Source organism: Lonchura striata, chromosome 2 (assembly GCF_050655825.1).
Source record: "Lonchura striata isolate lonStrDom1 chromosome 2, ASM5065582v1, whole genome shotgun sequence".
NCBI classification, from domain to species: Eukaryota; Metazoa; Chordata; class Aves; order Passeriformes; family Estrildidae; genus Lonchura; species Lonchura striata.
Genome location: NC_140704.1, coordinates 64,377,228 through 64,392,992, shown reverse-complemented (window position 1 = coordinate 64,392,992; position 15,765 = coordinate 64,377,228). Strand labels below are relative to the sequence as shown.

Below are 15,765 nucleotides of genomic sequence, written 5' to 3'. Positions count from 1 at the left end.
AAGCAAACAGGTGGCCCCAGGGGCAATCCAAATGCCATGCTAGGCAAAAAGGGAACTCTTCACCAAAGGAAGCTTGTCTGCTGCTGACACAAAAGAGCCAAAGGAAAATTAAAAGCAGCACCACAGAACAGGAGACACTTGACCTCCCTTGGCACTGGGCTTTGCAGGTCACCCTGCAGAAGGACATACTAGTATGTTTCACGTGCATGTATCTCTTAGGCAATTTCCACTACCTGACAATTACCTGAGTGCCTGAATTTTGCTACAGTAGGCCTGAGCAACTACACACTCTTGCTGTGGCTTTGCTAGCCAAGTTTGTTCTGAAGGAAATAGTAGTGCCCAACGACTGCAGGGGCCTCTACCTTGCCTTGATCATTTTCCTACAAAAAGCAGGACCTGGATTCCAACTCTTACAATGAGTCCTGCTGTGGCTGTGGCCTTCCTTTGGCAGCATTACCTTTTCTGCAACTAGAATGGTGAAGGTAGCGCCTTTACAATCATGAACTTCCCAACTGGAATGCAGTTCCTGCCCAAAAGCAGGAACAGGCAAGTAAGATAAGGAAGAGGTGGAATGACTGCTCAAGTGAAAAGCCACCTGTAAGTAATGGGAAATGGAGCCAGCACACACCCACAGTTGCAGCTACTGGGCTGGAGTTGACACATGAGCTACAATAAATGCTGCCATCCCATTAGCTGAGAGAGGATTTGCACGTGTTGGGTATTACAGAAGCAGCAGCGACAGCCCTGGCATCCTGGGGAAAACATTAGCTGATAGAAATGGGACCTCCCTCATGAGTGCTGAATGAAGGAATGAAAAAAAAAAATTAAAAAGAGAAGGTGAGGACATTCTTTGAAATGTGATGTTTGTTTGTACTATAGCCTACTCTAAATGACTTTCTGGCCTCATGGTGTTGCAACTAAACTCAGTCTTCAGTCTACCTACCGCAGGCAGTGCTAATTGTTGGGGCAGGGATTGTGGAGGATTTCAAACAATGGCCAAGGTTAAAATCAGGGTGATCACTAGAAAAAAGTTTAGTTAAAATCACTGCTTAACATCAGATTGTTTTCCTTATCATTAGAGGTACACAGATATAAGCCCTTGCCCGTACCGTGACTCCCATGAGTAACAGAGAATGACTGTATAGTTGAATCCCATAAAGTATCAAGCTTTCTCTGGGTCTTATCAAATGTCACAACTATCAATATTTATTTGCCCTTCTCTGTGACTGGTTTTAGTGAGGAGGCACAAGGGACATTTTAAAGCATAATGGCAGACTCGAGTGGAATTACCGTGACACTGTTTAGATAACATTTCATAACAAAATGTCTGGTTTACCCAGAGAGAAACATCACACACCTGCCATCCCAAGTCTTGGAAGCTAACGTAAAGCTCATGTTTTCTGCACGCTGTTTTTAAGTCACTGCTGTTGTAATCTGTTAAAAGAGAAAGAGCAAAACAAGAGTTTAGAAAGTAAAACAGGCCAAGCATTGCTGGAAGGCACATCTGGCCAGATGAGTGCATGCGGGCTCAGCAGCGAGAAGTGATGAGCTCCCTCAGCAGCTAAAAGGATAAGGGTGTTGAAGGACATCCAAGGCAGGGCTGAAGCTTTTAAGATGTCTTTGGGAATGGAGGAACCCAAGTAACAGTGACTCAGTCATAGTTACTTCAGCTGTCTTTAGTGTTTGGAAAACACCTCCAGTAAAACAACTTCTTAAAAATAAATCTCCTGCTTCAACCCCACATAGGCTGCATCCCCACTGGGTGCTCACACTCACCCCACTTCCTTGGCTCCCATTTCTGGCATGTGCTGCCCCAGGTGGGGAGCTCAAGCTACACACACTCACTGAGAGAGAGATTACAGCCCCAGGAAGGTTAATCATCACCTGGTGCCCTTGCACCAGTCTGCAGAAGTCCTCAAACATCTGAGGTGTCCCATAGGCAGGAAAGTCATGTCCTTGTTCCTCTCTATGCCTTTACCCCAGCTTGCCCCACACAATTCATATGACCCATGGCACCACCTCTGCCCTTGGACCTTTACAAACCATGCTCTGAAAAACACATTTCTCCTTTCCATAAACTGCTTATCTGAAGATGACACAGCACTTGACATACTCTCACCATTCACTTGCTCCTTACTTCCAATAAAGTGGGGACACAGGATGCAAAGCCCTGAACAAGACCTTCCCCCTTGCCATGGCACAATGTATGGGGATGTTTCAACCATACAGGAGCTGCTCCTGATGACCACACAAACTACAGCTATTGATAGCAAGTGGAATTTCCCATTTATATTTGGAAAGAGAGGCAGCTCAGCATGTGAACACCTGAAACCACAGTGAGCAGAAGAGCTGAGCTGTGACAGAGGGGCCTTTCACCTCCAGGTGTCTGCACAGATCTACCCTGATGGGTGGTTGCTGATTTTGTCACACCTCAGGTGGCTGCTGGACCTCAGCAGAGCAGCCACAGAAACCACCCTTGCAGTGAGGTGACTTGGCCACCAGCTACAGCTGCTAATCCTGTCCTTTGCACCCAATGGTAGGCACAAGAGAAAGAGATGACCACAAATTCAGCCAAGCAGCTTGAGAACCCAGGTCACCGCCCGTGTTTTCCTTCCATGCCTTTCCAGAGGGGACTTCTCTTCCCTAGTAGCTCCCATTTGCAAGTAAAGGCACTCCTGTCAGCAGGCAGATGCCACAGGCTGATGCCCCTGACTCCTGCTGCCCTGGACCTTTCAGCTTACCAGCCCCCTGGTGCCCCTCACATGGCTTGAAAGGGCACCCTCCCAGTGCAGCTTTCCCCAGATGCAGCAACTGGGATAGAAAAATATTTTTAGTGATTTTTTCCTTGGCTCTGAATAAGCCTTTCTTTTTCTTCCCTCCAGCACCATTCCCCCACCCCCGCCAAAGTTTGGGAACTACAAATGCAAATATTTATTCAGAAGAAAAACTATAATACTAAAAGCACATCCAACTGACATTAAGGGCAGCACAGCAGTACAGCTGGGTACAGTTAACACTGAGGGCTGAAAAAAACCCTACACCTCAAACCCAGCTTCCCAGCCACCAAAGATTAGAGAGTTGTTTTTAGAAGCAGTTGGGTTTTAAACTCTGAGGATTGCATTTCAGACTTTGAATAGCTTCACTTCAATCACGGATTTAATCAGGTGAGCAGAGCTGGTTAACAGCCTGCTGCAGCATAAACATTCGCTCCTCCAGGAGCACGCGGTAGCAAGAACGGAGGCGAGTCTCTCTATTCAAGCTTTCCATTTTCAAACCAGACATACCCAGTAGAAACCAGGGTGAGGTGGTTTATTTCGGATGAAGCTATCCAGCCCCTGGCTCAGCCCAGGAGCACATTTCTAGCATGAGATGTTTCAAAATTATTTGGTCATAATGAGGGAAAAAAAATGAGAAGATTCTTTTAGTGATCAATGGCTTTCATTAAAGCACCTGAAAACACAACTTTATTGCTCTTCAATGGGATATATAGATTGTTTAGAGGAAAATCATTTGTATTTGATATTGGAATTGATCTATTCACAACCGGGTAGGTAAAATTGTGCTACTTTCCAAATCCAACTACAAGTTACCCAAATCTGCTACAGGAAAGGGAAGAAGGCAAGGGAGGCAGAGAAAACAGGAGTGGGAAGGAAGGCTGCAAGCAATCACAAGTTTAAGAAAACACAGGGGTGGAAAAAAAGAACTGCTTAACATGCTACACCAAGCAGAACATGTTATGAACGTGTCCTCTCTCACACTACCCCCAAAAAACTTGCCTCAGCTCATTGGTCAGAGTCACGCTTTGCATGAAGCCCTGGCAGATGCACACAGCTCTACCTCCTTACTTGCCCAGCCTCAGCCTTTGCTTTTCTAACCATCAACACACTAAACATCCCCTCTCCCTGGCTTTACACTCTTCCCTGTTCAACCCTCACCCCAAGATCCCCTGCCCTCTTTTCTTGCTATGTGTTTGACTACTATGTTTGCTTTATAGAAGCTATTTTAGCACTACTTTAGGTAAGTCACAAATCTTTAAGCAACCCTTAGCAGTGGCTTTCTGAACTGGGGAAAAAGATGCAGCAGTACAGATGTACATAATCATGACCCATTCCCTACAGTCAGGGGCTCAGCATATGCCCTACACTGGGCATACATCAGTTATGGGCCTGTAAAGAAGAGGAATACACAGAGTCACAGGGTTTTTGGCAGTGAGCTAAAGCTCATTGAGCTACTGAAGTTGGCTTCCACAACACATTTTCTGCAAAGCCTGGAAAGCAGCATCAGCCACCCCAGGCCAGCATGCTCAGCTGTTTTAGCCCAAATTGCCACTTGGGATGGTTTGCAGTGCAAGATCCAACTGCCAAGAGGCAACAGGGTTTGTGTCCCTTCCCACCAGCCTTGCAGCAGGGAGCCAGGAGGGCCAAGAGCAGGCAGTCTGAGAGGGGAGGTGCTGCAAACAACTGCCACAGGGCTGGCCTACACTGCCATGGCACAGTTGGCAGGGATTGCTTGCCTTCAGCATCTCCAAGAGTTTGGGGAGCTGCTTTGGGAGCTCCTGTAGGCTCATAGTGGATTTAGCAAAATTGTCTCTATTTTTTCCCCTGAACATACCAATTCAGAAACGCTAACTTGGCACTTACAAGGCACTGCTTTTAATCATGCTGCAAACAATTCTGTCTAAAACAGAGATTCAAAAAAAGCTCAAACCCCTAGTTCTGCACTTAAAAATAACTCCCAGAGCAGCATAGTTAAAACTGCACAACTAAGACAGCTTGTCTCTGTGGTGTGTTTGCACTGAATGTTGTCTTCCTTCACCAGGACCCAATTCTGACTTTCTGCAAGCACAGATGTTTCTCTTAAGGCTGGACACTGGCATGTGTGTTGCTGAAAAGGGTGAGAGAACAGCCTGACCCTAGTGGTCTTCCTCCTACAGATACTTATGCACCCACCTTGGATTTCCTATAACCTCTCCCACGTTAAGTGCTGGCAAAGAACATATAAATATTTACTGTGGTCGATCCATCTGAGAACACCCTCACTGCTCCCAAGGTGCCAGTTTACCAAATTCCACACAGTAATTAATTGCTTCTGAGATTCAAAATAGCTTTGACAGAGGTCTCCAAGGCCAGCCCCTTCTTCTTGGTGTTTGACTTTGGTGATTTGTCCGGATAAAGCTGGTGTAAACTGATCACACAGTTAATAACAACCCAGTTCACATGAAAGTGATCTGCCTGGGAGGGAAGAAGGGGAGATGTTGGGTTGATGTGAACCCGCATGTGAAGGCACATAGAGAAATGCTGGCCATGCTGTTCCAGTCTGCATCTAAACACTGCACTGAAGGGAAAACTGTACTGGAGGGAAGATTGGCTGCTAGATAACAAAGTTTATTAACAAGACTCTTGCCATCACAAAAGCATTTGGCCTTATTTGCCTTCAGTGTTTGTGCATGCTGGCCTTTCCAATATCTGGTTCCTGTACACATGGGGAAATCTGTCTAGTGCAGTGCACATCTGCTGGAAGGAAAGGCCACTTGAAGGGCCTCTCCATTTTCCATGGAGCACCTCACATCATTCCAGGGGGCATTAAAGAGAAGGACCTGAAAAGAGACTTGGCTTGAGTTTCATTCAGAGCAGTAAGTGCAGCCCAAAATCCGGCATTTAAATTCTCTTTTTGAGGAGGGGCTGACAGGAACAGATGTGCCTGGAGGCTGACTTGCAGAAGAGAAGGATTATCGCCACTGGAGAAAGAGATATCCCTGTGCAAAGCCCATAAATCACAGAGTTGGCTGAAGGGCAGAGGTTCACCGCCTGTTACACTGGACAGTCCCATCTCTTTGCTGGAGGGGTCAGCAAGAGTCTGAGAGCACGAGTTCAAGCCACTGCAAGGTTCAGCTCAGCCAGGGCCTCCAGATCCTGCAGACAACAGCGGAGAAACACCTGTGGGCTCCTCCCACCCACTGTGTCCCTCCATGTCAGGAGCCAGAGCTGGCATGTGACTTCCTGCCTCAGAAGATGAAAATACTCCCGTTTCTTCCTGTTCATCTTCCTTCTGCAGAAGAATTGAGGCTTCAGGAATGCATTGAATGCAGGACTCTATGTCAAAGCAGTTTACAACCATGGGAGTTGCTCAGTTCTGCTTTATAAAAGCCGATGATAATTACGTGTTTTTAACACACGGAAATAAGCATTCTTGGCAAAAAAATACAGACCATTGAGAACCTTGTGCCACAGAAACAGCCTTAGCATCTGAGCTCTTGGTACTAACTGCAGGACAACTGCACATCAAAGGGAGCATTGTGGGGTCTCTTTAGGTCCATTTCCCACACAGCAGCATGCCCTTACCTAACTCCCTGCCTCCCCAGGTGCAATACAGCCCAACAGCACACTTCATGCACTCCAAGCTGATTGCAACACTTGCCATATCTAGACACTTGCCCTATCTAGTAATTGGGGCTTTTAAAAACATACTGCCCCAAAACAACTCACAGCATCTTTTGAGAAAGGGGCTCCTTTTTGGACTGAAAAAAGAAAACACTGTGTATTGATTAACAGAGGAAGGAAGTTGCAGTCTACAAAAAACACCCATCAAAACCAAAAACTGCCTTGCTCTGCGGAAAAGAAATTGCTCTCATGCCCTGGTAGGGAACAGCAATCCTACCTTGGGGAAGAGCACTGACCAAAAATCTGACAAGATGTGAAATACAGCAGGAAAAGAAGATGCACAGGCAAGGAGTGGCGCAGAAGGGAACTGCAGCATCCCAGTTCTGCACTCACTTTGGGTCCAGATGCATCAGGGCACCCTCAGAAGAGCTAGGCAGCCTTCAGGATAATCCCTCAGGTTGCCTTCTGCTTTGTCCTGGGACAAATGCTTCCTTAGCACCACCATGCACCAGGATTTTTTTATCCTCCCAGGTAAAAAAAAAAAAAAAAAAAGAAAAAAGCCCGTGATCTCTAATGCTAAAAACACTTTTTGGTCATTGGTGCCTCTTGGGCTGTTAAATCAACCACTTCTTAAAGACAACAGAATCTGAGAGTGTCACACTTAGAAAGGAAAACAAGATGATGTAGTCTCTCTTTTCTAAACATAGAAGCCAACCAAACATACATCTTAACTTTAAATTCCTCTCCTTTCCCCTGTTTTAAATCTACAGTCTCAACCATACCTTGTTGACTACTGCACTGCCAAATTCCAGGTTTTAAATTAAAGCTGGCCCATAAAAGCCCTCGAGACCACAGAACGCCAGCTATTTTTGCTTTTTGTCATTTTAGAATTTTATAACCTGATTTGTGTTGTAGTCAAGAAAGCAGAAAAGTACAAATGGCCCTTTTTGCCCAACATATCTGCTCTCTCTGAGGCTTTGAGTCACATCACCTGATTTAATAGTATGAAAATTTTGTTTCAGCACTGTGAAGTTTGCAGAGCCGAGGAGAGAAAGCTGGAGCTTATCCTGACTCCAAGTGCCACTAGCACCACAAAATAGCAGTGCAGCACGTAACTTTCCCAAAGCACAATGAATGCATTAAAAAATTGGCTCTTGTGAAGGGAGCACAGAAGCTGAGCCTACCTAAGTGGAAGAACTGCCTGCGTAACACCTGGGCTTACAACACCCAGATGAATAAACGACCTGTGCCCTTGGCAAGCTTATCATGTGGGAAAGTAACTCAGCAAGCAGCTACGATGCCCAGCTTTAAAACTGGAAAAAGCGTGGAAATCTGAAGGAGGACCAAAGCAGGTCTCAGCAACTTAGATCCACAGAAGGTGTTCCCATGGCAGATTAGATGATAACTCCTCCAGAAATGCCAAGTTGGCATTGGCCAGCCTCCCTGAGGGAGCTTGGGCTGCAGAACCAGTTGTTTCTCCTGCCCTTAAAATCCAGAAAGGACACCTCACAGCCAGCCAAGTCTGGCACCCGCGTGGCATGGCATCGGAACCCACAGCCACGCTGCAGTGTGAGCCACAAGGACATGCAAAGGCCACTAGTGGCCAACTGCTACTGGCACACACTAGCCCAGAGGGCAAGTTCATCACCACAGTGGGCTGGAGTAATTGAGCTGAGTCAACACACAGCCATGCACAAACTCTGATTGCCAGCCCTGGAAGGGCTCCCACCCTGGCTCTGCTCCCTGCAGCACGGAGCCACCTTGGGTGCAAGCATGGCTCACCCACAATCCAAGCATGCAAGAGCAGGGAACAGCCTACATATTCCCACAAGCTAAGCATCAGCAATACTGGCTCATCTCCCTCTGCTGTGTTTGGACATAGACTAAAAAATACAGCTGCCTCTCTTCCTTGGGGAATAGTCATTTCTAGACGTGGGAAAAGCAGGGATCCTTTTGGAAACAAAGGGGGCAGCATAAGCAAATTAATCAAGCAACTTGGAATAGGCTGAAATGTTTGAGAGAAAAATAGGTACTCAGTGAATGATGGGTTTCTAGCACTATGGTGATGGAAAACAGACAAGACTAAGAAGACAGAAGACTCTTGATTTTTGCCAAATTGTTTTTTCATTACTCTATTGCCCCACCAGCCCACAACAGCACTCACAAGGCTGCTCTACAAAACCTGAAACATGCAACAGCTCCACAGCAAAAAGGCAAACTTCTTTGCCTGCCTGGAAAGGTACTTCTGTACCATGTGTATACTGATGTTCTCACAAGATTAAAAAAATAAAGCATCTTGTGCTGTTTTCCCATGTTTTTCCAAAGAAAATAGAAAAAGGACTCTGCTGAGAATACAACACCATAAATCTCAGTGTATACAGAGATAAGAGTTTTTTAAATACTGCATTTCACATGGCATAATTCTAGACAAATACTGCATAGCACATAACCTACAAGCACAACAGTTGTGGCTAAAATACCTCACAACCTTGAATTCAAAAGATGCAACTTCACATGGGGGTCTGGACTCCACGCTGGATTCAACAGGACTCCTGTAAGTTTCATTAAGTCAGACCTCCTCTTCCACAACCTTGCAGATGTAACCTATACCCCCAAGGAGAGCATCCCATTTCATGATCCCCTTCTTGCTTCTGCCCTCCAAAGCATCCAGAGCCATTACAAGACATCCTCCCAGCTTGTGCTGCACGACTGACTACCCGTGTTCCATGATTACCTGTGACACTGGACACCCTGGAAACGTCCTGAGTCTGGGTGGAGCGGTTCCGGCTCTGCTGCCTGCGCCTGCTGGTGGCTGACCGAGTGGTGCGTAGGTGAACCTCACTCACTTTGAAGAAGGCCACCATGAAAGGCTGCTTGTCGTAAGGGCCATCCCGCCCTACCAGCCCTGCTTCTCTAGGGTTTACACTGAAACCTTCAAGCCAAACAGAAAAGGGAGAAAAGTTAGAGAAACGGTGCAGTTGTGTTGCTCCTTTCAGCAACCTGGTATCCCCATAAGCAGTGTCTCCTCTCTTCTTGCTTATACTCTTCTTTAAACACTAAACATTCCTTTCCTGCCACCACAACCTGTGGACATTTTTATGACAGTTCTCCACCCATGCTGGACAAGACTTCACTGCAGCATCTGGTTCCTTGGTTCCCTTCTAGCATCTCTAGTCCCAGTTTGCCAGTAAAGTTATACAGATATATAGATATATATAAAACACTAAACTCTGATGTGTCATGACATTAGTCTTGCTGCCTGTGAAATACAAGAAGCAGACAAGAGATTAGGAGATGTCTAGGGACAGCAGAGGGCAAAGAGATGGTGTGGTTTTGCCAGGAGCACAGTGATGGGCTCTCAGCCCAGCCAGGGAGGCAGAGTTTGGCACTAACATTTCCTCAGGGAGAAGTGGACAGCCCCTCTAGTCTTATTTGACATCACAGATGTAGTAAACTGCAGCATGAAGCAATAGAAAAAAACAAGGCTGGAGAGGGGTTCCTTTAGAATACAGACATCACTGCCAACTTCTGCCCATCTGGATCCTCTCTATTGCTTATCTCCCAACACTCAATTTCATGCTCTTTTGCAGTATCTTCTTTTCTTTTCTTTTCTTTTCTTTTCTTTTCTTTTCTTTTCTTTTCTCTTTTCTTTTCTTTTCTTTTCTTTTCTTTTCTTTTCTTTTCTTTTCTTTTCTTTTCTTTTCTTTTCTTTTCTTTTCTTTTCTTTTCTTTTCTTTTCTTTTTTTTCTTTTTTTCCCTTTCAAAGTTTTAGTAGGCTGTGAAATGCTGCCATTACAGCTGCTCCACACAGCAACCACATCAGTGCAATCTCCAGCAGTGTTCCCATGTTAGCTTTGATCCTGGCAGCCACAGCAGCCAGGGCAGATGACATAAACCCACATGGGGAGGTACATATCTCTGTCTTTTCTCTTCCTCTCATCCCCAAACCTCACCCCACATGGCAGTTCCATGCCCTCTTCCACCTCCAACACAGAAACTGAGGCCCTACTCAAACCCACCTCCACCAGCTGGTCCTGACACTATCTAGGGAAAGACACGTCCATCACGGGACAGCCAGGAACCTGTGTCCTCAGACATCTTACTCGTGGTGCTGGCTACAGCTGCCTTAGGAATGCAAAGTGCTCACCCTGCCTCATCCCAGCAGATTCTAGATGTCATCCAAGAGACTGAGGGGTGACTTGTGTCACCTGGCCCATAACCTACCATCCCGGGTCACCACGCTCAGCTGCAGTCCCATATTGTGCTGGGGGTTCATCACCCACATGTTGCTGGTGGCAGTGACATCAAACTCCAGCCAGCCCTCCTCCGATGCCCACACCGCCCGTGTGTCCAGCAGAAACAGGTCAGAGGCTCTGCAGAGAAGGGTAGGGATAAGACTGTGAGTTTGGGTTCTCTCTCCTGGCTTTTGCTGTTACAGAAACAAAATCCAAAATAGTTCTAAGTTATGTTGATGTCCTAAACAAAACAATGTCTCAAATCTGCCTGTTTGTATCCGGAGTTTTGCCACATACTTCCAGGATGATAAATTCGAGATGATAAAGGTGTTGACCATTTCTAAGACAGAGGAAAGCAATCCTACTCCTCAGGGCTTCCATTTCTGCACCAGCAAGGGATGAGTAAGGCACTCTTCTTCCTGAAGAGTGCACAGCTAGCCCTGCCATTACTTCTTTCATACATTTATTACATTAATAACCAGTGGAACCACAGCATGACCAGGCATTCAATAGCTTTTGCCACAGGGGTATCATGGTTTAAGCTCTCCATACACAAACACAGGTTTACCTCAACTGACCAAAATAAAGACCCAAATAAACAACTGGCCAAGCATCAAACAGTGAAGGAAAATGGACTTCTAAAGGCCTCTAAAGACATTTTTCTGAGGCTTATCAACAACAATTGGACACCTTGCTTCAAAGTTCTCATCTTGCACCACCTTCATGGGCTTCAGCTTCAAATGCTTTTAAGTCAATAACTTTTTTACAGCACCAAATACTCACCCAAACTCTATTCAATGAAATCAGCTGCAGAATCACCCAGAGAAATCCCATGGACATTTTCTTACTGTATTAGAGATGTAACTTTTCTGTGCAAGAAAGCTACGATTCCTGCTCTTTACCTGTGGACATCACCACAAAATGGATACCAAGTGTCAATCCCATCTTCCTCTCTTTTCCCCACTGGATTTTTTTTTTTTTCTAATAATTCAAATGAGGAAGCAGGGTACCTGTCTCTCCTACCCACCAAAGGTTAAATTCAGAAAAAAAAAATTGAATTATGTTTTATTATTGGCCAACTGCTATGTCATACTGCCCAGCAGCTTGGTTTGCATGAGGTCACACATGGAAAAATAAGCACTTAAGTGTTACTAGAGCTCCTAGTGCAGCTATTTTTAGAGCATGGAGGCTTTCCTCCACCTCACTGGTAGCTGCACACTGTGGTTGACTCAGCAGCCTTTCCTACAGGAGTCTCTGCCACTGTTCCTCCAGTGGGAAGAGGGCTCAGGATCAACTCTGGCCTTCACCTCCAACAGCAGCAAGCAGCTACAGCTGGTCAACTGCTACATGTTTGGAAACCCTAAGGTCGAGAGATCTGGGCTTTCCCAGGCAGGATATTTAAACTGAAATGTTGCTTAAAGGCAACTGCAAACAGCAGCTGCAGCTATGACCACTCCTTCCCTCTCCAGTTTTAAGAGAGGAATGAATTTCTAGATCATTCCCACCTCTGAATATGACCTAAACTTTGGGCTTCTCCAATGCCTGAAGTCAACTATATCTAAAATGGCATTTTCCTAGCACCTGTTCTGACCTTCCTCCTCACACCAGTTTTTTCCTGATCTCTGTAACTCCTCTACACAAGGAACTCTGTAAGAGCAAACCCTCCTGAACATTGAAACACGCACATAGTAGTCGGGTCTAAATAAACACAAAGAGGAGGTTGAAAGTTTACATTCCCACTGCCTTGACCTTTGGGAAGGCACTTGGACATCAGAGAGCTGTAAAGCCAAAATGGTTCACATGGCATCATGTAACCCACTCCCTGAACTCCAGGCAGGATCACCTACAACCATGTTGTTCCTGAGAGATCTCTGCCTGACCTGATCTTCTATCTCCAGCCTTGGGAACTCTCATCTTTCCAGGCAATTGAATGGGCTTCATGTGACCTTTCTCCCCCACCATTATCTAACATAAATGTGACAACAATATCCCCTTCTTATTACAACAATTGCTTCAGTCTCTCCTTAACAAGCCCTGTTTTATAGACTTTGAGTTCTCTCATTGCTTTTTATTGACCCAGCTCAGATCAAGACCTCACTGATGCTGAGTACAGTGGAAGGATAATCTTGATACATCTCACAGACTGAGCCTCTACTCATACACCTCAGAATATGATTTTGGCTTCTTCACAAAAATCACACTGTTAACTCATGTTCACTTTGTGATCAACTATAATCCTTAGATTCATGCTGATGAACCGCAAAGGACACAATCATTCCCTGGGGTGTATCTACATCAATAATTTTTCATGTCCAAATGCAACTGTCCTTTCCACCAAATCAAATTTCCCTCCACTCCACCTCAGACTGAGCCTTCACAATTATTAGATTGCCTAAAATACAGACTTGACTTCCAATGGGTATCCCCCATTTTAGTGTCCTCCACAAATATAATAAGAAAACTGTCTGACCAAAGAACAATTCTACCAAACAAGAATGAGCCACTTTATCTCAGTCTGTCACTCTCACTTTGGAAATATTTTCATTCCTTTGTAAAATGAAGAAAAACAGAGCATCGGGCTTTCCAGTCCAGTTAAATCTCTGCAAAAAGTCTCATATAGGACTGGCTTTCAATCAGCTCTGCTATTCAGATGACTTTTGCATTGTTCAACTGGATGAAGGTTCACCAAGTATTTTAGGGAATAGTGGATGTGGAGGCAACATATCTGAGTACCTTTTCTTTGAGCTTCTTTTCAATCAAAATTTTTCACCCAAGCCTCAAGAGGCTGCATAGAACTGCATATCATTACTAGTTTCCATTCTGGCGTGAAGGTTTTAAAAAACCATTCAGTCATCTATTTCCAACAACAAAATTAGGGATGAAGAGGGGAAAAAAGAATTTACCCACTTAACAAAACCTCCCAACTATTTAACTGTGTGTCTTTAACCACTCATTTATATTATTCAGAATAGAAATCTTGTATGTCCCTCTCGCTTAAGAAAATCACCCCAAATTTGGCCAAGCAATAAATACTTGAAAATTGCAGCCCACAAAGGCTCATCAGAGATTCAGCTCCTAGAAACAAAATTCTCTGGACTTTTTGCATGCAGGGAACATACTTTCCCATCCTTTCCCCCCGGTAAGCCAAACACAGTGAATCACCTGACGGGAATCTGTTCTTTCCTACAGCTGCATGGCCAAGAGATACCCCTGCTACTCCTGCAAAAAAAAGCCATATGATGTCTGATCTTGAAATGGACACTGGGAAATCTCCCAGACTAGCCTCTGGTCAAATAGAAATAGGAAGGAAAGTTAAAGGGAATGAACATATCATCTCAGCCCCTGGTCAAAGGGAAAGAATATCTCATTAGATAGGGAAAGGTGGAGGGTTTTTTGTAGTCATGGGGACACAGAGATATGTAAGGACTAGATGAAGAGACCTGGGATAAAAAGTCTGCAGAGAAAAAGGGATTACAAATATTTTCATCTACACAACAAGAATGATGACTTACAGCCATGTCCAAAAGAAAAATAGTTTAGGAAGCAGTCAAACATCATGCTGAAGAGCACTACACATAAGTAGATGCAAGCCCACAGTCAAAGCAAAATTTAAGAGTGAACAAGAAAGTGAGAAATGGATCATATATCAACAAGTCACACAAAACAAAGTATTGAATTTCTAGTCATTAAATGGCAATGTTGATCCTGTTGAGGTGGGCAGTAACCTTCCAAGAGGAAGCAGCAACTTTGTATGTGGCCACATTCATGGAAGGGTGTCTGAAAGCTTCAGCTTTTGAGAACAGAGGCAAGATGGAACCTGAGGGAAACAGGAAGAGAGTGTGAGGAATAAGAAAAACTAGGAAAATAAAGGCTGGAAGAAATTTTTGAGCCAGCATCACTGAAGAGAGAGGAAGAAATACCTGCTCTTAACATAGGCTGAAGAAAGCAGGATCAGTGCAAAGGTTTCGTGCCTAACCAACCCCAGATGTCAAGGATATCAAAGGACCTCTGGCATCTCCACAGGACTTTAAAATTCAGTATACAGAAGATAAATTTCATCACCAGTAAAGGCAGCTTCTTACCATACTCTCTGTCTAAACCTGCCTCTGGGTTTTTACAAAGTTACTGCCACCTCATTGTTACTAGTGCGTCCAACAGTCTCATCTTTATTTTCAGTGTGCTTGACATCTGGATTAATCCAGTTACTGATTTCCATAGGAAGGCTGCTGCAGGCATATTATCTGTTAACCTTTTATTATTAAAGGGAAGCAAGTGAATGGGAGAAACTGAGGTTATGTGCTGAAACAACTTTCCTGATACAAGAGAGGATATTAAATAGGAAGATGCAAATTAGAGACTCCCAGCTCAAAACAGGAGGTCTTTGTTCTGCAGCAAGGCCCTGAAGTATGGCTCAAGTCTCAAGAAATAGTGTTTCCATGGCCATCAGAAGACTTTGGACAGCAAAGGTCAACAGCGCAATCACAAGTGGCTTCAATAAACAGAACGGAGTACACAGTTTACTGGAGAAAATATGGCCTGTGTAATTCAGAAGGCAAGATTTAGCTCCAGTGTCCTCAGAGAGTAGATTTGTCAGATATAAATATCAAATATAGCTACTATTCTTAATGCCAGCATCCCAACCATGTACTCAGAGCATTTATAGGAGAAACTGCTTGCATTTAACTTCAGTGCTTTCCCCCTCTAAGGTAAATATTTTGTTAACTGAAACCTCTGTGTAAACCTTTCAACAGAACGTCTCTAGGTGTTAATTCTCTTTAATTGAACACTAATTAAATTAGGATTCAGTCAAATTAGTAACCAGGTCAAATGGTTTCTCTTAGTTACTATACTTAGTGAAATGTTCACATTAAAATAATTTCTCTGTTCTGGATACACATTACAACATGGAACTTTGCTACAGGAAAAACACCAAAGCTATAAAAAGCTAAATTTAAAGAAGCATCTGTTGAAGTAGTTTTTTTTACTTTCCCACCCTCCCTGGCCTTCTTTCCCTGAGCAGACAGAAGTTTTACCAGGGAGACAGTGAGAACAAACAGAAATCTCACCTTCAAAATGACCAAGTTAAAGGTCTCGCATTTTAATTACATGTCTTGGAACAACATTTTTTGGCCCAACTTCAAAGCTTGCAC

General features: G+C 44.5%; 1 protein-coding gene across 1 annotated transcript in view; it reads right to left on the bottom strand.

Annotated features, from left to right (window-relative positions):
• The window catches only part of BMP6 (bone morphogenetic protein 6), an 87,128-nt gene that overhangs the window by 1,903 nt on the left and 69,460 nt on the right, over positions 1–15,765 (bottom strand). The window contains exons 3-5 of the mRNA XM_031503948.3: positions 10,605–10,753; positions 9,115–9,312; positions 1,358–1,434 (exon numbers count right to left, since the gene is read on the bottom strand). Of these exons, the coding sequence (XP_031359808.1) occupies positions 1,358–1,434; positions 9,115–9,312; positions 10,605–10,753 (424 nt within the window). The remainder of the gene's footprint in view (positions 1–1,357; positions 1,435–9,114; positions 9,313–10,604; positions 10,754–15,765) is intronic.